Genomic DNA, 23427 nt, shown 5'->3' on the forward strand with positions numbered 1-23427 from the left:
ACATTGATGGATACAGCAAAGCCACATTCATTCAGAGCCTGTGGATTTAGAATCAGCCCCCAGTAAACCTGGATTAAGCCCAGATTTACCTGCACGTCTCTAGGGACATCTGCGTATGATTGGATCAGGGTTGACGAAGTAGATGTAAAATGTAAATGAGACAAAACAGGAATTGTTTGGCCTACTCTGGACAGTTTCAAGCACTTTGGAAGCATCCACGTATCAGCCAGCTAAATAAAGCCAGTTTAACGTTAGCAGTAAGATTCTCTTTTTGTATGTTCTTTAAACAACCCCTTTTTTTCAGATAGTCTAGGACTCCAGTTTTAAAAATGATCATAAAAATGAGCCTTTCCCTCAGTTAGTTTAAATGAGTGGTGTTTAGCTATTTTGAAGGCTCACTATGATTATTCTGTTTTAAAAAGCAGTGCAGGGGTTTGTGACACTCAGAGAGCCTCTAGCCTCAGCTTCAGAGCAGTGAGAGAGGGGCCGCTCTGGCAGGAGAGAGCAGCTCGACCCAGATGAGTTCCTTCGTGCAACTGTCTGACTATCTGACTTTCTGGCACAACTTTAAAAAAGAAAAACAAAGGAGAGAGAACCCAGACACCCAGCAGTCCCCCAGTACTGTCTGAACTTGAAACTTGCGTGATTTTTAAGGGCATTTTCCCTTCATAATGCTTGGCTTGGTCTTAAGCAAGATGTATTCTTGATCTTATTTGGCCTCGTAGCCTGGAATGTAGCAGGCCCCCAGACTGAGGGTCTGGAGACTTTTTAGAATCTCCTTTTGGCTCTGCCAGCTGGGTATTCTTGGTAAACAAGGTGCCTTAGCTTTCGAGGGCCGGGATTACCCAGGTGGACAACCTGGGGGCCCTTGCAGCCCTGCCATTCTCTAAAAGCTGCAGGCGGCTGCCACAGTGCCAGTGAAGGGAGGTCCAGGAGGGGTCAGGCTCAGCTACAGATCATCTCCAAGTTCACAGGCGCAAAGATGGCCAGGGCGGTTCCTCCTGGGAGAAGCATTAGATGTGAGATCCTCTGTTTTCCCAGGAGTGAGAACATTTGCTGAAATGAATATCCTGGAGCTGGTGCAGACCCTTTTCTCAGACTCAGCGTTTCCCATTCTGTTAGTCAAGTCTCCAGGGAGCCATGGGAGAATTCTAAGGAAGCAGAGACCTTGAGGCCCCAGACACTGGACCCACCTGGCCTTTGCCAGGCCATGCCCAGGCCTCCCTCCCAGACCAAGTGCATCTGTGTCTTTGGCATAGAGGGGAGGCTCTGTTCTGAGGATGTCTATTCTGTCCTGAGGTTTTTCTTTCCTGGCTCGTCCAGCCTCTGGGTGGGGCTCCATAGGTTGGAAAGAACAGAAAGCATCAGGCACAGCCCATGGCTCTCTGGGCAAGCGTGGGCAGTGGGGGCTTCTAACCTCATTTGACTTCAAACCTGAAGTCAATTTCTCCCTCCTCAAATTTTACATCTCTTGTGCTACAGGTTGTGACACGTGTCCTGTGTCAGTTCTTCTCTCTCTTTCAGCCAAGAGACATCTGGAACAGGGTAGGGGATTAATAGTACCTCTTCTCAAATGCCCATTTCTCAAGGTTTTCTTTTCTTGACCAAAGCAGGAGGGGAGACTGTCAGTCAGTGGAGCATATCTGTATTTGTTGCTCAAACTACAGGACACTCAACGTGTCCAATCAGACATTTTCCTTTGAGGGAGGCAAGGAGCCTGTCCTTCCTCCTTCTTTAAGCCTTTTTACTTCCTCAGCTGGGTCCTGAGAGGACCTGAACCACTTGCTTATAAGAGAGTTTAGAGTAATAAACATCTTAGCCAACACCAGAAATGTTTCTAAAAAGACCAATATATCTTCTAGAACAAACAGCTTTTCTGAGAGAACATACCAACCAGTGAAAGTGGTTCCATCACAGGGAGGCTTCCAGAGTGACTGCCTCTGGTGGGGAGTGGCTGTCACAATCCCAGAGTCATTCCCGGGCGAGTCAGCCCAGGCTGCTTGGGTTTCAGGGGATGGATCGTTTCCGGGCAGTGCACTCTTGGCTGGAATGTAGAAGCAGCAGGGCTTGGGGGAGGCTGGAGAATGAATATGTACGTGTGTATGTAAATGTATGTGTATATATGTGTGTGCATGTATGTGTGTAGAGGTATATATACATATGTGTGTATAGGTGTATGTATGTGTAGATGTAGATGCATGTGTGTATACATATATGTGTATATGTGTGGGTATGTGTATGCATCTGCCTACGTGTATAGGTGTATGTATGTATGTGTATATGCATGTGTGTGTATAGGTGTAGGTGTATGTGTATGTGTGCATGTGTATAGGTATGTGTGTGTATGTAGGTGTGTGTGTATATATGTGTATGTGTGTATAGGCGTGTGTGTGTGTACGTGTGGATATAGATGTATGTACACACATATGCAGGCAGAATGGGTTTTCTCTTCCCATTTGCTCAGGTCATTTGCAGGAATTTTCTTTTGCCATCCTGCCTTGTTGAGGGGTAGGAGCGTAGGAGTTCAGTACTTTACCTGGGTTTGTTTATTTGAAGCTTGCAAAAACCCTAAGAGGTAGATATATATTAGCACCATTTTCCAAATGAAAAAGACAAACAAAGTAGCCTTGGAAGCTAAGGAATTTGCTGGAATTTACACAGCTTATAAATTCACAGAGCATAAAACTATGGTTTTCATAGCTAGTTTGGGGAACTCTACACCTCACAGTGCCTTGGAGGAGTGTTACTGAACACCAGTGTCTGTAACTAAACCAATCACCGGCAGAGACTAAATCTGAAAAATTGGAGAATTTTTTTCAGATGAGCAGCTGACAAAATTGGCAAAACTCAAGCACCTCATTAACTGGCTGCCGTGATTTGCCTTGAAGTTGGCAGCCTTACTGGTTCTTGGCATTACTGGTCTGAATGGGAAGATGGTTGGCCAAAGGGGCCACTCCTAGTCTGTGTCCTCAGCTTGTTTTCCAGTCCTTAGTCAGGATGGTTGTGATTGGCTACTGTGGTTTGCTTTTTAAATTCTCTGTCTCATTTTATACCAGTCCTAGCAGGATGAAAGAGGTAGGGCTGGAGTAACTTTTTATACATTATAAAGTTAGAAATAAACTCCTGCAATAATGATGACAATAAAGGCTAGTCAAGCCAGTCGATTTTCTGAGAACTTCCCCCAACAGCCCTGTAATCCAGTGTTATTATCATCCACATTTTACAGACAAGGAGACTGAGGCACAGAGAGGTTAAGAAGTAGTGAATGGGGGCTGAGGAGTGTTTAAACCCAGACGTGTTTCTTCAGAGCTCACTGCGCTGGGCCACCTCTCAGTGGAGCATGCATTTCCCGGGTCCCAGAGAAAGTGGAGACTGACCCCTATTTATGTCACAGATCACTGGCCTCAGGCCTGAAGGAGACTTACACACATACACACACTGAACTCTCTCTCAGAACATATTTTTGATGGGAAGAAGTCCACACTTTCTGGGCAGCTTCTTAGATTTGTTCACTCTGAGAAATATGTTTATGACTTGGGCAGAGCACAGGAAATTATGACTTGTAGACTGGAAACTAGCCAAAAGAGAGGATTTTTTCCCAGCAAATAGGTATTTGTGGGGCTTTCCATATAGGCAGGTGTGTACACAGGTGTGACCATGTGGATGAGGAAGAGAGAGCTGGGACCAGGGACTACAGCTCCCGCTCTCCAGGCCTCTCTCCAACAACAGAGCTAATTAAAAAACCTGCTCTCCCTGCAATTCAGCAGAGTTGGGTGATGTTGTGCTTCTCTCTCCCCAGACAAGCCGGACCCCCCAGCAGGCACGCCTTGTGCCTCTGACATCCGTAGCTCCTCGCTGACCCTGTCCTGGTATGGTTCGTCGTATGATGGGGGCAGCGCTGTACAGTCCTACAGCGTCGAGATCTGGGACTCAGTGGACAAGAAGTGGACGGAACTAGCCACATGCCGTAGCACCTCTTTTAACGTCCAGGATCTGCTGCCTGACCGAGAGTATAAGTTCCGCGTGCGTGCAATCAACGTGTATGGAATCAGTGAGCCGAGCCAGGAGTCTGAACTCACAGTGGTGGGAGAGAAACCCGAGGGTAGGCTGCCTCCCCTTCACCATTGGCTTGCGATAAATGCGTGTGACTTACCTTGTGTGTGCAGAAAGCTGTACGGAGAGGGGTACAGGGGAACTGGCAAGATATCAGCAATGACTGGTAGAGTTTTTTGGGATCTTGATTACCAAGGTTGTGATACTGATCCATGCTTTAAAGGAAGTCCACATGATCTTTCAAAAAGCTCTGAACCAGCAATTTTAGTACACTGCCACAAGGGGGCGATGGTGTGTTCATCAGAGCACAGTCTGGGAAGGCAGGAGCTCATGTAGACCTACAGATCTAACATCCTCCCCACCACCGCTTCCCTCCTCTTGCACTCATATTTGAGGGTCTATTCAGTGTCAGATTCCTGGGACACAAAGACAGATGAAACAAGAAGCTTAAAATCTAAGTAGGGGGGCAGCTGTGTAGACAGCTAACTAATGAGATGTGCTACATCCTGTTATTAGCAGTATAAAAAATTGTGGAGACACCGCAAAAAGCAGGAATAATTTTGCCATGAAGGTTGGGAAAGTCTTCCTAGACGTGATACTTGTGCTGAGTCTTGGAAAAAAGAATGGGATTCCAAGAGGCAGGGAGATGGGGAGAGGCATTCCTCTCAGAGGAAACAGCGGGAGTCAAGGTACAAAGCGATAGAAACACGTGGCATTTTGAGACTCTCGCGTGTGGCCAGGGCACATGCAACGTGAAACAGCGGGAGGAAGCCAGACTGAAAGGACAGTGTAGGTAAAGTTGCGATGTTCTCAAAAGTTTTCAGGCAGGGGGTTGATATGATTAGATCTGTGTTTTTAGAAAGAGAGTTAGTGGAAGAGTAGACCTGTGCTAACTCCAGGTGTGGTCTGGACCAACAGTCTTGGGATCTTGGGAGCTTGTTAGAAATGCAGACTCTCTGCCCCCCACTCCCCTAGTCCCTTCTGAACCTTCATTTTAACATCATCCACCCCACCCCCACCCCCAGGGAGTCATATACACGTGGAAGTTGAAAAGCACTGGAGTAGAGGAGGGGGATGAGATTGGAGTCAGAGAGATGCCAGCTGGGACTCTGTGATGTAGTCCAGGAGAGGGATGCTGAAGACATAAACTAAAGCCTCCGGAGGTAGAACTGACCATTCCTGAAACTTTTGGGGTAGAGAATTGAGGGAGAACATCAGAAGAGTTTAAAATTACTGCCAGGGTCCTAGCTTGGGTAACTAAACACAAATTCAGGAGCCCTTTAGAGGTTTATTATGATTCATGGTGGTTAATATATATTAAGCACTTGCTATATGCTGTATGTTAAGCACTTAACACATTATTTTATGCATCTAACTCGATGAAGTAAATACTGTTTTTACCCCATTTTACAGATAGGAGAAATGAGGTTTAGAGGGGTGAAGCTACTTGCTCAGGGTCACAGAGCTTGTTAAACGATGAGTTGAAGCTTAAACCCAAAGCTGTCTGACCCCGTGTCTGAGCTCCTTTGGTTAAACTGATGGAGAAAGTCAGGCTGCCTCCCAGTGACTTGGAGGTTAGATAGCAGGGAGTCCCACAGAACATGGAAGTTCTGGTATCCATCCTGTTAAGTTGAGGTGTCTGAGGGATCTCCAAGGGGGTGGTGACTTCAGACTGTTGGATGGCTGAGTCTAGAGCTCAGGAGAAAGGTTAAAGCTCGAGCTGCAGATTTGGGGGTCTTTACTATTTAATTGGCAGTGGAAGCCAGGGGCAGCCATGAGGTCATGGAGAGGGTGGTAGAGAAAGTCAACACTGACACAGAAATGAAGAAGCCTGTGCAACCAGAAGAACGGACTGAGAGGAGAGAACCAAGAAGGGGCTGGAGGGAGCCGTGTTGCAGAAACACAGGGAGCAGTGAGTGGCAAAGAAGAAAGACATGAGGACTCAGGAAGATTTTTGGATTTAGCCCTTTGATGTGCAGTGATCTTTCAGAGCAGAGCCCATAGAGTTTCTACAGGGTGGAAGATGGTTGCCCTGGGGCTAAGGAATAAATGGAAGAAAGAGAGACCAAGGATATGAAATATTACTTCAAGAAGTTTCATTTGAAGAGACGGGTGCTGTGGATTTAGGACGGAGGAAAGGTTGGGGGCAGGGCGGAAGGTGGAGGGACGCTGAGGGAAAGAGCTCTGGGAGAGAGGAGAGCTTAAAGGGGTGAGGCAGAGAAGAGAGCTAAAGGACCAGGAGCTGGATGGGGCACAGGTCCTGAAATCACCACATAACCAAGACATCCTGAGTATAGAAATTGTCGTTACAGTTTGATACCCCTCTTTAATTTTAAAAATTAGGCAGAAAGCAAATATTAAACTTTACTTTCAAAGTAAATGAGGGCCTCAGAAAGAAAGTTTGGAGGATACCAATGGAAAACACACCGAATTTAGTTCTGCCTGTGCCGCCCTGTCTTGGGGGCCTTTACCCAGTGAGTCCTAGGGATACCTGGAGGGCAGCTCCTGAGAGTTGTAGCGTGCTGTGGGGGCGTGGATCATAGATCCGGGCCCGGGACAGCCCTGCATGGCCTCTTTGCTGCTTTCATGGGGTTCCTGCCCATCAGCCGCTCACAGATGTCTGCTGGGAGAAACAGGGTAGTTGCCATTGGCTGCCTGTTGACACCTCCTTGCACCTTTGACATAAGCAGAGTGGGGAGCAGACAGTTGAGAGTGGGGGTGCCAGGGCAGGCAGCCAAGTTCCAGTTTGTGTTTTTAGCATATCACTTTGTCCAAGAAGACAACTCCCCACCTCTTGGAAAAGTGACAGAAAAGGAGATAACATTGCAGTGAGATGTGCTTACCTGGAAAGGAGAGCTTCCGGGTCCTTTATGACAAAACCCAGGAGAAACTGTAGAACCGCTGATGAGCCCCACAGGTGAGGAATGGTGGTCATCAAAGAGGCAGTGCCAATTAACACTCCTCTAAGCCCAGCTAATATTGGCTCTCACCTTCCCCATGGCCACCACTGCCCTCCTGCCTCTGCTGCAGCAACTTTAGTTTTGGGCTTTGCCCTGACCTCTCAGTTCCATCCCTGCCCTCACTCTGTACTCACACAGTGTGCCCTGCACCCCTCCTGTGTTCCAGGCACTGCAGGGGTCACTGGGGATAGGGTTCCCACCGGCTGCACCGGCAACCTCTTCACACCAGAGCACAGAGCACCCCCACAAAGCCACTCTCTCCCATCCCAGGCAGGTCTGGATCTCCACTTTACTCAGCTCTCTTAAATCCACTCCATCCTTGCTCCTCAGCCTGATCTGTTCTAGTCTATATTGTTGTTAGCAGACAGCTATGAAAGAAGCTTCTTGCAGAGTCGGGGCTTCCTTGAACCCTGAGGGTAGTTGGAGGTGCAGAACTCCTAGAGGCACAGGGTGCAAAGGGCCGGAGATCGGCCTCTCACCCAGTGCTGCTGCAGCTGCGCCGGCGCGACCCCAAGGAGGGGAGCCCTCTAGCACCCACTGGGCATGCAGCACCCCTTGCTGGGCAAAGGGGCGGATCAGTCCAGGGAACCGACTAGACACATGTGATGTAAGGGCCAGAGCGCTCAGCTGGTCATCTCTCAAATACCGCTCCAGAGGGATGTGGCCTATCTGTCTGCAAAAACATCTCAGAACCATCTTCCAAATAGTTCTTCCACTTGCTCTTGGATCTCATAGCTTTTTAAAAAAAATTATTTATTGTAATATAGTCAGTCATTGTCAACAAAATTGACAATGTTGTATCAATTTCTGGTGTACAGCATAATAGTTCAGTCATACATATACGTGCATATATTCACTTTCATATTCTTTTTCATTATAGGTTACTACAAGATACTGAATGTAGTTCCCTGTGCTATACAGAAGAAACTTGTTTATCTGTTTTATATATAGTAGTTAGTACCTGCAAATCTTGAACTCCCAATTTATCCCTTACCACTCCCTTTACCTCCGGTAACCATGTTTGTTTTCTATGTAAATAAGTTCATTTGTGTCTTTTTTTTTTTTTTTAGATTCCGCTCATAGATTTTTCTGTGTAAATTTTTTAAAAATGTTTCATTGAAGTCCCTCCTACTGCAGTCCAGCTCCTACCTCAGTGGAAAGTGGAAACCAAGTGGCCCCCTGTCTTATTACTACCTCTTTATGCTCTGAGAGCTTGCCTAATGCAGTGCAGTCTTTCCCCCACTCCTCTGGGGCTCCTCCTCCTCTCATGGCCATTTCCCCTCCAGACAGAATGGAGGCCAAACGAGAAGGAAAAGGAGGAAGGGAGACTTCTCAGCCTGGAGCCTTGGTCTGAGTTCCACACAGAGAAAAATTGCCCTGTAACAGGGACCAGGAAGAGGGGCATGGATTCCCTGAGGCTGAGCTGGCTCCCCACGGCCATAGCATCAGGAAAGCATTCTGCATCTTGACTGCCAAGGAGAGAGGCGGGAGGTGAGGGTAGGTGTGGTGTTTGGGATGAGGGCATGAAGGCTAGCTCTGCGGTTTCTAACTGATGTCAAAGTGATGGAGAGAGGTCAGTTCTAGACATGCATGCCCTACTGGCAACCTGGGAGATGCCCCTGGGGGCTAGGTCGTTGGAAAGCCCCTCATACACAGCATTGCTGCTACTTTTTCACTCAGAGAGGACAGACAGTTCCTCCCAGAGATACCAGGCCAAGAAAGTCTACCTCTCTGTCCTCTCTCATCCTGCTGGTCATTCCACACCAGGACACAGGAACAAAAAGATCCAGGCAGCTCGAACCGCTGTCTCGGCTCGGGCACCAGCAGTCAGGACGATGCGGCCTCCTTGACAGTAAATGTGATTCTGATCGTTACTCTTTTGTCTCTGAGGCCCCATCTGGTGACTGGCATCCACAGGTGCTCCGTTAATGATTATTGAATTGACTTGAATCTCCTGCTTCCCTTATCCCTTAAAGCCTTGTTTGAAATACCGTTGTTGAATGCACCTAAACATCTCCTGAACCTGTTTATTGTTCTTATGGTAGCTCTTGAGATGTGAGTTCCAAATGCCTACAGGCTTCACCCTGTGTGAGGTATGACACTATATGGTTCTCCCAAGTTATAGTTCATTAGTTGGTAAAAGTTTGTAACCCTAATCTCACCCTTGTGAAAATCACCTATTGTGATTTTTTTTTTTTTGGTCGTGTTAGCTTTAGACTTCTTTCCCAGCCAGAGAGAACTAACCTTTTCTGATCATCTTCATACAGCAGTTCTTCCTTCCAATATCCCATCCCTCCTCCAGGTCCATCCAGACTTCCAGATGCCAGCAGCCAGAGTTCCAGGATTACATGACCGCAGGCTCTTACCAAGGGCAGAGTATTCATACCTGTTTGCGCCAGTGCACATTTCCCCAGTGGCAGCATTCTGCTGGCCAGAGCAGTAGGTTGAGGAACCAGGCTCCCACGTTTGGTTCTAACTAGATAACCCTAGGGCTTATTACTCCAGAAGTCTGAGTGATTCAACTCTCCCTGAGTACGTGACTCCATTACTGTCTTCCAGGTGTGTTGCCCTTAGGTACATTCTGATCATCTATGAATTTGACAGTGTTACTCTTAACTGTCAAATATGTGATTTAGAAGACTTAATCAGTTAAACCCACATCCTGGCAATATCTGTGAACCCCACTACTTATCTGAGGGTCCCCGTCATCTCATCCTTTTTTATCTTTCCATGGCTTTTTCCTTTCTGTGACAAATATTCCGCCCAGTCCCACTCATGTTTAGTTTTCTAACTAAACTTCATCAACAGCATTTTAAGAATGCTAAACAAATCATAGCTTGTCTTGCTCCTGGTCACATGCTTATAAACTCTCTCAAAACTCTTTTCTAGCACGGAGTACTTACCTTGTATGGGAACTATGTTACTTTTCTCAGATTGTTTGCTTAGGTTTCAGTAATTTGTTCTGCCTTCAGCCTAACAGAGAGGCTCACTGTCTACAGTTCCAAGCTGCTTGTCCCCGACCCACACCTTCATCGCCAGCATTCAGCTTGCAAAGCTTGTAAAGCTCAGCCCCTTCCACACAAGCCCTCCCTCCCGGCTGGGCAGTGTCTGACCAAGCCCTCCACCGCAGCTGCTCTTGTCTTCCTTCCACGTGCCATCCCCTGCCTTTCCTCAGTCTTGCTCTGCTGTGAGCTTCAGCAAATCACACCATTTCCCCGAGCCTTATTCACACACACACACACACACACACACACACACTCTCTTTAAAAATCCTTGTCCTCCCTCTCTGACTTCCACTGCTCTTTCTACCTCTTTAGGAAACCTCCCTTGGCTCCAACCCTCAGCCAGGACACAGCCCACATCATGGCTGAGTAGCCCCAAGCATGTTACAAAGCGTCCAGAGCTAGCCAGGGACCCTAGCAATCACCTGGAAGAATAGCTCCTTCCTTTCACAGACGAGGAGACTGAGGCCCAGGAAGGGAAAGGCACTTGGCCAAGGTCAAGAAGCCACAGTGGTCCTACAGGGACAAATAACGCTAGCACAAAGGAAAGCCTGGACTTCTGAAGTGGGTTTGTCCCTCTGGACCCCAGCCTGTCCCCTCATGTCCCTTAATCTGCTCCTGACACAACTGTGTGAACAGCCAGCGTGGGCTGCTCCCGTCCTTCGTCGCCAGACCTTGTTACCACTCACTGGCTTCCTGTGTGATGTCAGCCACCTCCTGCTGTGTTCCATCATTTCCTTTAAGATGATACTCAGGGGCTCCTTCCTAGAATAACTGGTCTGACTTTACACTCGCCCCGCTTTGTGTCACTTCGTCCTTTTGTCTGTTCCATTTGTACTGTGGTAGCACGTGCTTGATTATATAGCACTCATAATGGGTATTTCAAGTATGTGTGTTTTTGCCTCTCCAACCAAATTATAAACTCCAAGAAAGGAGGAAGATCATGCCATCTGTGTTTTGTTTTGTGTACCCACAATCACTGGCAGGATACCTGGTACGTGGCTGGAATTCCAGAAGCAGTTCTCAGTAAATGGATAAATGGATTTGACACTAGTGACAACTATAAGCCGCTGACTTTTAGACCGGAGCAGACAGGGACAGTCACAGCTGTGTGTAGGTTCTGAAAGTCAGAGGGACTAGGAGCGATGTGAAGAAGGGCTGTGTAGGGGACCACGAGGCTGGAGAGGAGGGGATGGCGGGGAGAGCTGGTGGAGGAGGGGCCTGGGTAGGGCGAGGAGGCCAGGGCCTGTGGTGTATATGTGGCCCTGTTGCAGGGAGGACCCTCCCACCCTGTGGTGAAGCCCAGAGCTCTGGGCTTGGTGGTCTTGTGCCTGGGAAGGCTGAGGCCTGACAGGTTCCCAGCGTGTTTCACTCTTGATGGGCCTTCAGTACTTATCACCCATGTCCTCTCTCCCCTAGAGCCAAAGGATGAAGTGGAGGTGTCAGATGACGGTGAGTGCTGGCCACTGCTCCTGGGCAGATGTGAGGGGTGGAGGTGGGTGAGGGAGGGGTCTGATGGCTCGTACTCACCCTGACCTCCACCCTGCAGATGAGAAGGAGCCTGAGGTCGATTACCGGACCGTCACAGTCAATACTGAACAAAAAGTATCTGACTTCTATGACATCGAAGAGAGACTAGGATCGTAAGTGGAGTGGGAACCAGCCTTCCGGCCGCCAGGGTGAGGGTGGCGCAGGCCCCACAGTGAAATTCCACGCCTCCTCTTTCTGTCCTTTCCTGGGTTCTGTCAGGTTCCCCAAAATGAGACGCCTGCAGGACCAGAAGGGGTTGTTGACCTGTCAGCACCCACGAAAGCATCGCCTGCCTGGGGATCTTAGGAGCTGCTAGAGCCCCAGGCTCAGCTCTGCCTGTTCTGCGCCCCTGTCTGCCACACGAAACATGACCCAGGGCACTGGGCCTGTCTTGGCCTGTCTTTAGGACCTGTTCCCTTTGATCCACAGAAGTCAGTCCAGCCTGATCTGTGCTCTCTGTTCCACAATTCTGGCTTTAGTGCTTCAGGAAAGTGCACGCCCTTGACAGACACCTCCTGTCATCACCTCTCACTTCCTGAACTCATCCGCACTGTTTGCTTGGGCTCTTCCTGGGCTGTGGAGACCCCAGTGGGCTCAGACCCCAACCCTGAGCCCTCTCCAGGCTGTGCCCCTCAGCAGCTGCAGCCAAGGCTGTCTGCCTCCCACTGCCTCTCTCTCCCTGGGGAACATGGATAAGGGAGGAAAACAGAATGGGGCTCAGCTCTTATTTCCAGTGGGTTTATGGGAAATCAAGGAGTGACACCAACCTCATAAGCATCCTATACAAGGGTCCTGCTCTGTGGCGGAGGAACGCCACCACCCCTCTCCCTGTAGTGGGAAGCAGGGGCCTTCCTAGTGTCTCCAGGATACTGGAGCTGGAAGTGGCACAGAAGGAGGGCCACCAGGCAGAAATGCTCTGTGTTGGGGGGACTTCCTTAACCTGACACCATGGGTCCCTTTGAGGGGGAAGGAGGAGGAGCCTGTCACCAAGATTTAGGCCTTAGGAGATGACAGTCCTAAAAGAACAGCAGGACTGGACAGTGTTCGGGTGGGCATGTGGGGCCGGACACCAGCTGAGGTTGACAAGTGATGGAGAGTAGGTTCATGAGTAATAGAAATGCACTCCATTGATCTAGAGCAGGGGCTGGCAAACTTTTTCTGTGAAGGGCCAGATAATGGGTATTTTAGGTTTTGTGGGCCATTCAGTCTACGCTGCAACTACCGCTCTGCTACTGAAACACAGAAGCAGCCATAGACGGTCTGCACGCCAAGGGGCAAGGCTGTGTTCCTGTGAAACTTTATTTATAAAAAGAGGTGGGCCAGATGTGTCCCACGGGTGAAGGCTTGCCAACCAATTCAGCGGAAAGCTTGGCTAAATTGCCTTTTCTCTCCTCCTCCTTTCATTCGCAGTGGGAAATTTGGACAGGTCTTTCGACTTGTAGAAAAGAAAACTGGAAAAATCTGGGCAGGGAAATTCTTCAAGGCATATTCAGCGAAAGAGAAGGAGAACATCCGGCAGGAGATCAGCATCATGAACTGCCTCCACCACCCCAAGCTGGTCCAGTGCGTGGACGCCTTCGAGGACAAGGCCAACATCGTCATGGTCCTGGAGATGTGAGTGGCCTGCTGCTGGGCTGCCCAGGCTCTGTGAGCCCGGGAGCCCCTCATACACCTCCCTCACTGTCCAGGTGCCGCCCTCTGCCCCAAGATGGAGAGCGCTGCAGGCAGGGGTGTGACACGCAGGACACTCACCAGCCCGACCGGCCAGGGGCTGACTCCTGGGAACAGTTGGTCTGTGCACAGTGCTGGCCCTGACCCCCGTCCCCCAGCCCACTGCTCACTTCCATGACAAACTGGCAGGTCTTTGAGGGCCCTGCCCCCTTCTCACCCTCACCTCCCTGTGAGAGGCCCAGGGCTAATCCTAGGCTCCTTGGTTTCGTTCAGGGCATTCTGACCTAGAGGTGGCTTTTGAATAGAAGAGGAGAGATAGAGCGACTTCCTGAGCAGTCTGCGAGAGATAAGGTGGCCCAGGGCTGGGAGCTCAGAATGCAGGACTATAACCCTTGCTCCCATCCTCCTGCTCTGTTCTGCATGCCTCTGGTCCACACTTGTTTGTTCTCGCTTGACCTCTCACCCACCAGAGTAGCACTTTCTGAGCTGGGTTGTACAGAGGCAGGGGGATGATCAGATGACCTCCAGCCAAGGTTTCCCCAGGTTTCTTCTAGTTCCAACCCTCCACCTCTCTCATCTCTGAGCTGCTGGTCAGCATGCACACAGACACACTCACAAATACACACACACACACAAATGCACACAAACGTACATAAACACAGAAATTCACAGACTGGAGTCATTAAACCAGGCATCCTCCAGAGTGTATATTTTTTAAGTATTCCCTTTCCTTTCTTTAATCTGAATTTAAAAATTTTTGATACAATCACATCTAAAAAATAAGAAAAGACACAGTGAAAAGTCCCATTCCTACCCCTGCCCCCCATTTACCCCATTCCTACCCCCTCTCACCACCACTGGTAACCAGTTTTTCTGGTTTTCTCTCTTTCCAAAGTTTCTTTATGAAAATACAAGCATATATTATTTATATTTATATGTAATTCATATTCATATTTTCCCACCTTTTAACCCAGAGATAACTCGCACTCACTATTCTAGACTTGGCTTCTTTTCGTTCAACAGCTTCTCTTGGAGGGAGTCCTGTATCAGTAGCTAGCGGGCTTGCTCATTCTCCCTGCTCCCTGGCATTTCATCGCATGCACAGACCACAGTTTATTCAGTCTTCTTTTGAGAGGGGGCTTCGATGGTTTCCAGGCTGTTGCTTTTGCAAACAAGCAGTGTTTGGAACCTAGTCCATACATCTTTTCTCTCATGCCCGTGTATGTCTGTGGGATAAATTCCCAGAAGTGTGGGACTGCTGGATCAAAGGGGACATGCATTTGAAAGCTTTAGAGATGTTGTGAAATTGCCTTCAGCATCCTTGAATTGCTCATCCCAAGCCTCAGGCATCTTAGGAATTTGAAGGGGATTCTGTCGAAATCTTGGGGTTCTTTCCCAAGAAAGGTGAGGCCAGTGAGGCATCCCCAGCTCTACTAGGGACTCTCTCCCCTCACTCTGTGAATGTTTTGGTGTGTTTCCCTTCAGTCTGTGTTTCTGAGGAAAAGCAGTCTTGGTTAAAAGCACAGACTTGAGTCTGGTAAACCTCACTTCAATCCCCGCTCTGCCACTTGTTGCACGACCTGAATAAGTTACCCAACTGTGCCAGGCTAGTTAGTTTTATTATCTGTAAAAGGAGGCTATAAACCACCCCATGAATAATGTGAGGATTATATGGAATAATGTGTGTCAGGCACAGGGCTCTGCAATTGGAAGTCATTCTTAGGACTGTGATGCAATGACTTTTTTTTTTTTGTATGCTGGTTTTTTTTCCACTTAAAACTATTATGTAAGCATTTTAACACCCAACTAGATGTATGGAACAAATCCTACTATTCAGGAGACTGGGGGTCAGCTTCTATTACTGTTGAGCTGTGATTCTGTAATTATTAAATCCTTCCAGTGAGGAGAGGTGTTTGCATTAGGCTCCCTTTTGGTTCTAGAATCCTGCAATTCTGTGGGACTTCTACACAGATTCAAAGAAAATCTCTGTTTGTATCTTAGAATCAGTTTCCAGCCTCAAATTCAAACTGACCTGACCGCTTCTAGGGAAGATTTAGCCCACTGTCTGTGGCCTCACTCATAACACCCTCACGGTAGCCCGGGGCCGCAGCTTTTCCATGTATTATAGAATAGATTGCTTGGTCCAGGCAGTGTGGGCGTGTGGAGACATGTGAAGAAATGTCTTCTCTTTGGGAGTCAAACCTTGAGCAAGTTCGTGAGAGGGTGCGGGAGGGGTAGGAGGCAATGAAGCCAGGGTAAGGCCGGGCAGCAGCACCAGTGGGCAGAATACCATACTTAGCTTGGAACTGAGAGTTGGCAAGCTGGATGGAAAATGCTGGGAGAAAACATAAGAAGGCTTCAGCTGGTCTGGCTTTCATCCCTCCACCCCACGCCTCCCCCGTGGACAGGAGTGAGTCTCACATGCACAGATGCCAGAGGGTTCTCCTGCACTTGGGTAAGGAGCTTGCCCCTGGATAGGAACTCCACCAAAGAAGGAGGGACAGACTTATACTACATCTGAAACAGACCTGGCCACTGAGGGGGTAAAGGCTGGCTTTCAGCAGTACAATTTGCTATTCTCCTTGTTTGATGGAGAAACTGAGATTAAGAGAAGGACAGTCCCTGGGCATACAGAAAACTGAAAATGGATTCCAGGGTTCCAGCCTTCAGTTCGGCTGTCTCAGAGCCAGAAGTAGGAATGAATGTGTCTTCAGCCTTTCTGACCTCTGACCATGGGACAGTCCCCCATCATGTAATAGTGTTGCTCTGGTACAAGGGTTCCTGGCAGGCTCCTGGCCTAGAGTCAAGGCTGCTCCTCTGGGGACATTCCTCATGTGGTGGTGGGACCCTGAGCACTGAAGCAGATGTTCAGTTTAGGCTGAGTCATCCATCACCTGTCTCACCTTTGTGCTGCCATTAGCAAAATTTATCAAAAAATATCCAGCTAGCCCTTGTGAGACAAGGAGTGGAGGGTCTGAGTATGGAATCCCCTTAATGGTCATTCTTCTTGCTGCCAATGAGGGCTGGCCAGTGCCTACAGTTAGGGGATAAATTTGATGAGTCCCCTGGGATGAGGTTACCTTGGGCATAGGTGTTCATTTATTCCTTCATTCACTTACTCACTGTTAATTAATTTATTTATTTTTAATTTATTTTTTAAACACCTTTATTGTGGCATAATTCCTGTACAGTAATCACTGTTAATTTATTAAGCACATGCCTTCTGGCCCAGTTTTGGCTGTTGGCTTTATCCCATATCTGTGAGTGGCAGCTTCTTTGCACCCACAGTCTTCAGCGTTTTGAAACATACATTAATTCTGTTTGTATGACCCTTCCAACCTAGAAAATGAACACAGGAACAGCCTTCAAAATATGTTAAATAGATTTGAATAGGTTTGAACCTATTTGAACCTCTGTTGAACAAGTTACCTCTAGAAGTACAGCAGTAGTTATCTCCGTGGCTGGGATTTCTACCACTCACTGCCTCAGACGTTCCCAAGGGCACTGAAAAAAAAATGATTGTTTGCTTTTTTCAGAATATTTTAAATTTAAAACCAAACACTTGGGGACACCTTGCCTGTGCCAGATATTGCCAGGTGTAAATAAGTGTCCAGAGATGAGCCAGACCTTTTCCAGACATGTTCACAAACAACTTTAAGGCAAGGTAGACTTGATACAAAAAGTGCGGAGACAAGACTGTGGGAACCCAGGCAGGGATAAATCATATGATGAAATCAGGAATGATTTCTCAGAGGACATGAATTTCAGCTGGCCTCTCAGGGGCGGTAACTGAGTTAGCCAATATTTGTCAAACTTGTCTGATCTTAAGAATGATCTGGGATACTTATTAAAAATATGGCTCACAGACCCTTCCAAAATTTTCTAAATCAAAATCTCTAGGGGAGGAGCTTGGGAGTCTATATTTTCAACAAGAGACCCCACTGGTTCTTCCAAAAAAAAGAAAGGAAGATAGGAAGAAAGGAAGAAAGAAAGAAAGAAAGAAAAGAAAGAAAAGAAAGAGAAGAAAAGATAATTAACATTATTGAGTAATTACTATGTGCCAGGCTCTTTTCTAAGCACTTTACCTGTATTAACTCACTCAGTCTTCCCAGCAGTCCTATGAAGTGGTGCTGATTTTATCTGCACCTTACAGATGACGAAATTGGGGCTCAGAGGTGCTAAGAATGTCCTGAGACCTGGGAACAGGGGTTAGAATTTGACTGGGAGTCGTATGGAGAGCAGTAGGGATGGCGGCTTGAGGACAGAGGCGCCACCTGCTGACCACCCATGGCCTTCCTTCTCGGTTGGTTCTAAAGTGTCAGTTCCAGCACCTCTCAGCGGCTACTGGCACAGACTGCCCTTTCCCAGCTCAGCCCTCCCAGAAGTGAAAGTGTTTGTCATTTGTCCTGTGGTGATGGAGGCCTACAGAGGCTGTGCTGTGCCTGGCCCCATGGTGCATCTCTCAGGGGTTGGTAACAAGATCCACTTGGTCCGCTGCTGGTTGTCAGCTGATAATTAATGTGTGCTGAGTACCTGCTGTGTGTCAGGCACGATGCTGACACTCACTCCTAACTACTATGATGTAGGGACAGGTGAGGAAACTGGGCCTCAGAAAGGTTAAGTAACTTGCACAACATCACACAGAGACAGGATTCAAACTTAGCTCTTCCCCTTCTTCCTGATGACTCCCCTTAGAAGAGGGCAGGCCCAGAACAAAGCCCATCCAGACTTGTTCAGCTGGTGGATCTACAGGCTGTTATAAGAAAGAGCTTACTGATGTCTGAATGCTGCATGGGCTACCAAGGAGATACTTTAAACTTCCTGCACAGTGAGCAAGGAAGGTGGGTCAGAGGGCTGGGACTGGGGAGCAGAAAGGATCCTGTGACCCAGGTGGCGAGGCCGTGCATTTGCACTGAAGGGTAGTGTGCTGGCTGGCTGTTGCCTCTGGGCCAATCCTTAGCAAGAGATGCCCAGTGGGCCCCAGAACCACCATGGCCAGGATCCAAATTCTATCCAGACAACAAGGATGTATAGCTACACTCCCAGCCTGGGCAGGGGAGCAGGCAAGACAAGTTTGTTATGGCTGGAAGGAGTAAACTGGTGCTACAGGCCTAGCCGGAGGAAGCAAACTGACCACAACTGTCAGTATAATAGGTTACAGCCAATGACGCAGAAAATGTGCTGAGGCTCCTTATTATTGAAGATACTCTCCTGTTTCTCGCTATGCAAAACAGATGCTCGTGGGTACTGTATTTTTAAGCTTTGATTCTTTATAACTAGAAGACATGGCTGGTGTACAGGATGATCCCTTACATCTATAGTCATTTGGGGGAGAGAGGCTGCCAGGCAGTTGCCCTTGTTGCTAAGGAGACCGTGTCTGGATCTCTCAGTTCATGACCACCTCTGAAACAGCCCAACCCAGATGTTTCCCTGAATCCCCTCAAAGCTTAGTGGGCACAGGCAGAGTCCCCCAAGCAGGAAACCAGGAGGCCTGAGCCCTCCTCACACAATGAAAGACCAGCGTAAGGGGGCAGTGGCCTAGGACTCAGGAAGCTGCAGGAAGTGCCGGGCACCCCCATACCCTGGGCTTTGCTGCCCTGCCTGTGATACCCGCCTGCACACAACAGCCTGCCCTCGGCCAGACTCCCTGCCCGCCCAGGCTCCCTGATCTTGCGGTCTGAGCGCCCCCTTCTGTCCACACAGTGTGTCTGGGGGTGAGCTGTTCGAGCGCATCATCGATGAGGACTTTGAGCTGACTGAGCGCGAGTGCATCAAGTACATGAGGCAGATCTCGGAGGGGGTGGAGTACATCCACAAGCAGGGCATCGTCCACCTGGACCTCAAGCCTGAGAACATCATGTGTGTCAACAAGACAGGCGCCAGGATCAAGCTCATCGACTTCGGTCTGGCCAGGAGGCTGGGTAAGGCCGGTCCACCTCTGTTGTCACCCTCGGGTGGATGTGCTGTTTGTGGTCCGCACACTGGGTGCCAGAGGGAATGCACTGGATTAGAGCAAAGATCGGAGACCATGGAGACTGCCCCTCCCACTCACCAGTTGTGTGAACCTGCATCTCAAATTTCTTACCTGTAAAATGGGAGAGTAGCAGTACCCATCTTACAGAGTTGGCAGGGGGATCAAAGGAATTAATAAAGGTGGAGTGAAGAGAGCAGTGCCTTGTACATAGTAAGTACTACGTAGGTGTTAGCTACTTATTATTATTGTTGTTGTTGTTGTTGTTGTTATTTTCACTCTGGTGCCTTCAGCAACAAAACATTTTGATGACGGTTTCTCCTCGCATTTGCATTCTATTATAGCTTCCAGAGCACTGTCACATACTTTCACTTACTTGATTCTCACAGCAACCCCGGGAGGTAGGCAGGACAGAGTTATGAGCCCCAGTTTCTAGACCAGGAAACTGAGGCTCACAGTAGCTTTGGCCACCAAGTCCCGCCATGAGCTGGGGTGGCATCAAGACCTGGGGCCCCTTCCGGGTTCTCTGAAACATCTCTGCTGTTCCTGCACTTGCAGGGGGCAGGGTGTGATGGAGAAGGTGGCTGGGGCTTCGTTCCCAGCCCTGGGGTCATTTTGGTGGGTGATCGTCTGCCTCACACACCACCTACATCCACCCGCCCATGTGGCTCTTGGGGTGTCTCGGTTACTGAGGAAACGGCCTCACCCTCCACCTCCTGACAACTGCCCTGCCAACAAGGGTCCTGAGGGCTGGCATGAGCTGGCCTTTCTTTCACTGCCCAGCGGGGAGCAAATGCCCCTGGTAAATCTCCCCCCAGGACACCCCATCCTGGTTGAGACCAAGTGTGCCATAAGGAGGAAGGTGAGGGAGTGAGGTCCTGCTGGGCCGCGGCTTGCCTGGTGGTCGCACCCGGATGCTGGGGAAGACACCTGCCTACTCTCTCCTGCTGGAGGCCTGGTTTGCAGGGCCTGCCTCATGCGGGAACCTCTGACAGTTTAAACAGCAGGGCACCGCCGGCCTCAGGAGCTGACGGCGTCGGAGCCTAAGGAACACAACACACAGGCTCCCTTGGTGAGAGGCTGTGTGGGGACACTGGGTCCATGAGACACCAGAGAACGTGAGGGTTCACATGGAGCAGGAAGGGCTCAGGTTAGAGTGGGAGCAGAGTGTCCACGTCTGATGGTGTTAAAAGCTTTGTCTTAGGACATTTGCTGGGACTCTGTAGGTAAACAAGACCAGATGCACCCCACAGGCCAAAGGTGTACACCCCCTTTGCTGCTGGCATCCTCCGGGAGCTGGTACCTATGTGCAAACTGCTCCACATCTTTGGTCCTTTATGGCTCAGAGGCACCATAATGGGGTTAAGATTTTCCCCGACTAACCTCCCAGCAGCTCCTGGGAGGCGAGACGTGGAGAGGAGGTGGAGTGGAGTTGGTGGAACCAGGCTCAGGATTCGGACCACCTGGGTTTAGGTCCTGACCTCCATTAACTGGGTGGGCAAATCACTCCACTTCCCTGGGCCTCTGTTTCCTCCTCAGGAGGGTGAGGCTAATCCTCCCACTTAGGGCCAGCAAGAGTATTAAATAGGGAAGTCCTTGTAAAGCAGGCAGCAGGGTACATAGGACATAATGAATGGGAAGATCACTGTCAAGCACAAGTCACAATCCCCACCTCAGGGAACTCATGGGAGAGACACACAGGGAAGACCATTTGGGGCAGGGCTGTAAGGGACTCCCCCCCCCACCCCCGACCGCACCCGAGACATCTGAGGTGAGCATGAGGTGTGGCGATGCACTTGTTCCACGAGGAGGCTGTCCTTCAAGGGAAGAGCAGCTGAGGGCCAGTCTTGCCTGTGTCCCTCCTGGGCATCTGCTCACCTCAGGTTGGCTCGGGGATGTTCTGGTGATTGATCTCTCTCCATCCTGGTTGCAGAAAATGCAGGGTCTCTGAAGGTCCTCTTTGGCACCCCAGAGTTCGTGGCACCTGAAGTGATCAACTACGAGCCCATCGGCTATGCCACAGACATGTGGAGCATCGGGGTCATCTGCTACATCCTGTGAGTCTCGGGCCTGCGGAGAAGGGTCCCCAGGCTGCCCTGACATTGAAGAGGCCAGGGCGGGTCCTGGTGGGGCGCCCACCGGAGGCAGAGAATGGCAGTCTCCCACCCCTTCCCCGCCGCCCTTCCTTGATCCTGTGCTCCCGGTGGCGTCCCCAGCCCAATGTCACACTTCTGTAGGAGCGTCCAGCTCCACACACCAAGATCCCCGTTCTGGGCCCCTCACCATCCCTGATGCCGTCCAGCCTGGGGCCTTTGATCAGAAGAGCAAGAATGTGGCTGGTACGGTGGATTTACCTTTGCTTGTGTTCGTGGGTCCGGAGAGAAACTTCTCCTGGCTGCCTCAGGCTGGGTGGTGCTCGTGCCGCGTCTTCCCCCGGGAGAGACACCTGACTCTTGAGAGACAGTCTTTGGTCAGCGCCCTCTGTTCAGACGCAGCTGCCCTATGCACCGGCTTGGTCCCTGGGTCCCCCTGTAGCCATCAAGGAGACTTGCCTTACTGTCTCCATCGGCTTTCCCACTGCGGTAGGATAGGAATTATAGCGGCCACAGATGTTCACATGAGTTCTTGTTTGAGCCGCAGAACAAACCTGGGAGTGGGGTGTGGCAGGGATTCACTCTTCATTTGGCACTGAAGTAGGGAAGCCCATGTGGCCGCCCACGTCCTACAGTCCCAGAGGGTGACTAGCTGTCCCAGCCCATCCAGCACTGATGGGTTTCCCAGGATATGAGACTTTCAGGGCTGAAGTGAGGATCATCCTGGACAAACTAGGGCAACTGGTCTCCCTCTGGGTCAGGATCAGAGCAGTGTCTAGACACTCAGTGAATCTGCACAGTGAACACACCTTTACCCAGACCAGAAACCACACACGACCAGGCCCACAGTGCCCGGCTCAGGTTACTGCCCCAGGGGTAACCATATCCCTGTTCTAATGTCATGCACCACGTTCGCCTGTTCTTGAACTTTGTATAAACGAAGTCATACAGGAAGACGTGTCTGGCTTCTTTTGCTCCATGTTGTTTGTGAGCCCCTTTCATATCACTGTGTGTGGTTGTAGGCTGTTCATTCTCAGGGTTGTGTAGTGTTCCACTGTGTGAACATCACCCAAGTTATTGATCCATTCTACGTTGATGGGCTTTTGACTGGATTCCAGTTTAGGGTATTGTGAGTATTCTGGTGCACGTGTTTCAGTGAATATCTTTATGCATTTCTGTTGGCTGTATAATCTAGAACTAGAATTACTGGGTCATAAGAGCACTTATTTTAAAATAAAAATTCTTTTAGGTGGAGGAACATAGCAATTTGGATAGCATGTTACATTGTTCGCTAGATTACTTCATGGCTAAGACCTAGAAATAGGGAAGGGCATTTTGAAATGGGGAGAAAATACTTTTGATGCATGGGGCACCAGCTTGAAGGCATCTGGACAGGGATGTGAGAACAGGGGAGAGGTGTGTGTGGGAGGCAGGTGAGCAGCAGGGGTGACAGAAACAGGTCAGCCCTGTGCAGCCTCTCCAGTGTCCTGGCTCCTGCGCCCACCACTGTGGGCTGCTCTGCCCTCTGGGAGTTTTCCCACTGCTCTTACAGTAGGGATGGAGATCTGGGAGTCCCCCTCCCTAAGCAGGGCTCTCAGCAGAGCATGTGGTGTGAAAAACAGAAGTTGGAACCAGCTAGTTGCTTCCTCTCAGCCCCTGCTGTGCAGAATTCTGGGGCCACTGCTGGAAGCCCCCTGCACCTTCTGTCCCTCTCTTTGGAGCTTGGCTGTCTGTCTGGCAGTCCTTGTCAGGGCCACCTTCTGTGTTTGTACCAGAGGACCGCCCCCATCTCCTTTGTGGGGCCAGTGAGAGATGGGGAGTTGGGGGTACAGGTGATAGCAGATTTATCACTCAGCACATATTTAGTGAGCACCTCCTAAGCGACCAGCTTTGTCCCGTAGGTTGTTCTGACTTTGCTGAAGGAACTCCTTCTCAAACCCTCAGAGAGATCAGGGTAGATCCTGTCCTGGCTCCAGAGACCTGGCCCCGCTGCCCGCCTGGGTTTCCCACACAGGGCAGAGATGCAGCAGGCGGGGTGGTGGGGCCCCTACCCTCTCACCCCGATTCTGAAGGGAGATAGATTTCATGACTCTGCTGGAGACTCCTGGTGTTTGCATTCCCCATTTGGTTTCTGGCAGGAGGAGAGA

General features: G+C 49.6%; 1 protein-coding gene across 12 annotated transcripts in view; it reads left to right on the forward strand.

Annotated features, from left to right (window-relative positions):
* Positions 1-23427, forward strand: part of MYLK (myosin light chain kinase) — a 247068-nt gene that overhangs the window by 204485 nt on the left and 19156 nt on the right. For all 12 annotated transcript variants that reach the window (XM_072964016.1, XM_072964017.1, XM_072964021.1 and 9 more), the window contains 6 exons: positions 3800-4102; positions 11435-11467; positions 11565-11658; positions 12956-13159; positions 18920-19137; positions 21121-21244. In XM_072964016.1, coding sequence (XP_072820117.1) covers positions 3800-4102; positions 11435-11467; positions 11565-11658; positions 12956-13159; positions 18920-19137; positions 21121-21244 — 976 coding nt within the window. The remainder of the gene's footprint in view (positions 1-3799; positions 4103-11434; positions 11468-11564; positions 11659-12955; positions 13160-18919; positions 19138-21120; positions 21245-23427) is intronic.

This window comes from Vicugna pacos, chromosome 1 (genome assembly GCF_048564905.1).
Source record: "Vicugna pacos chromosome 1, VicPac4, whole genome shotgun sequence".
Classification (NCBI taxonomy): Eukaryota; Metazoa; Chordata; class Mammalia; order Artiodactyla; family Camelidae; genus Vicugna; species Vicugna pacos.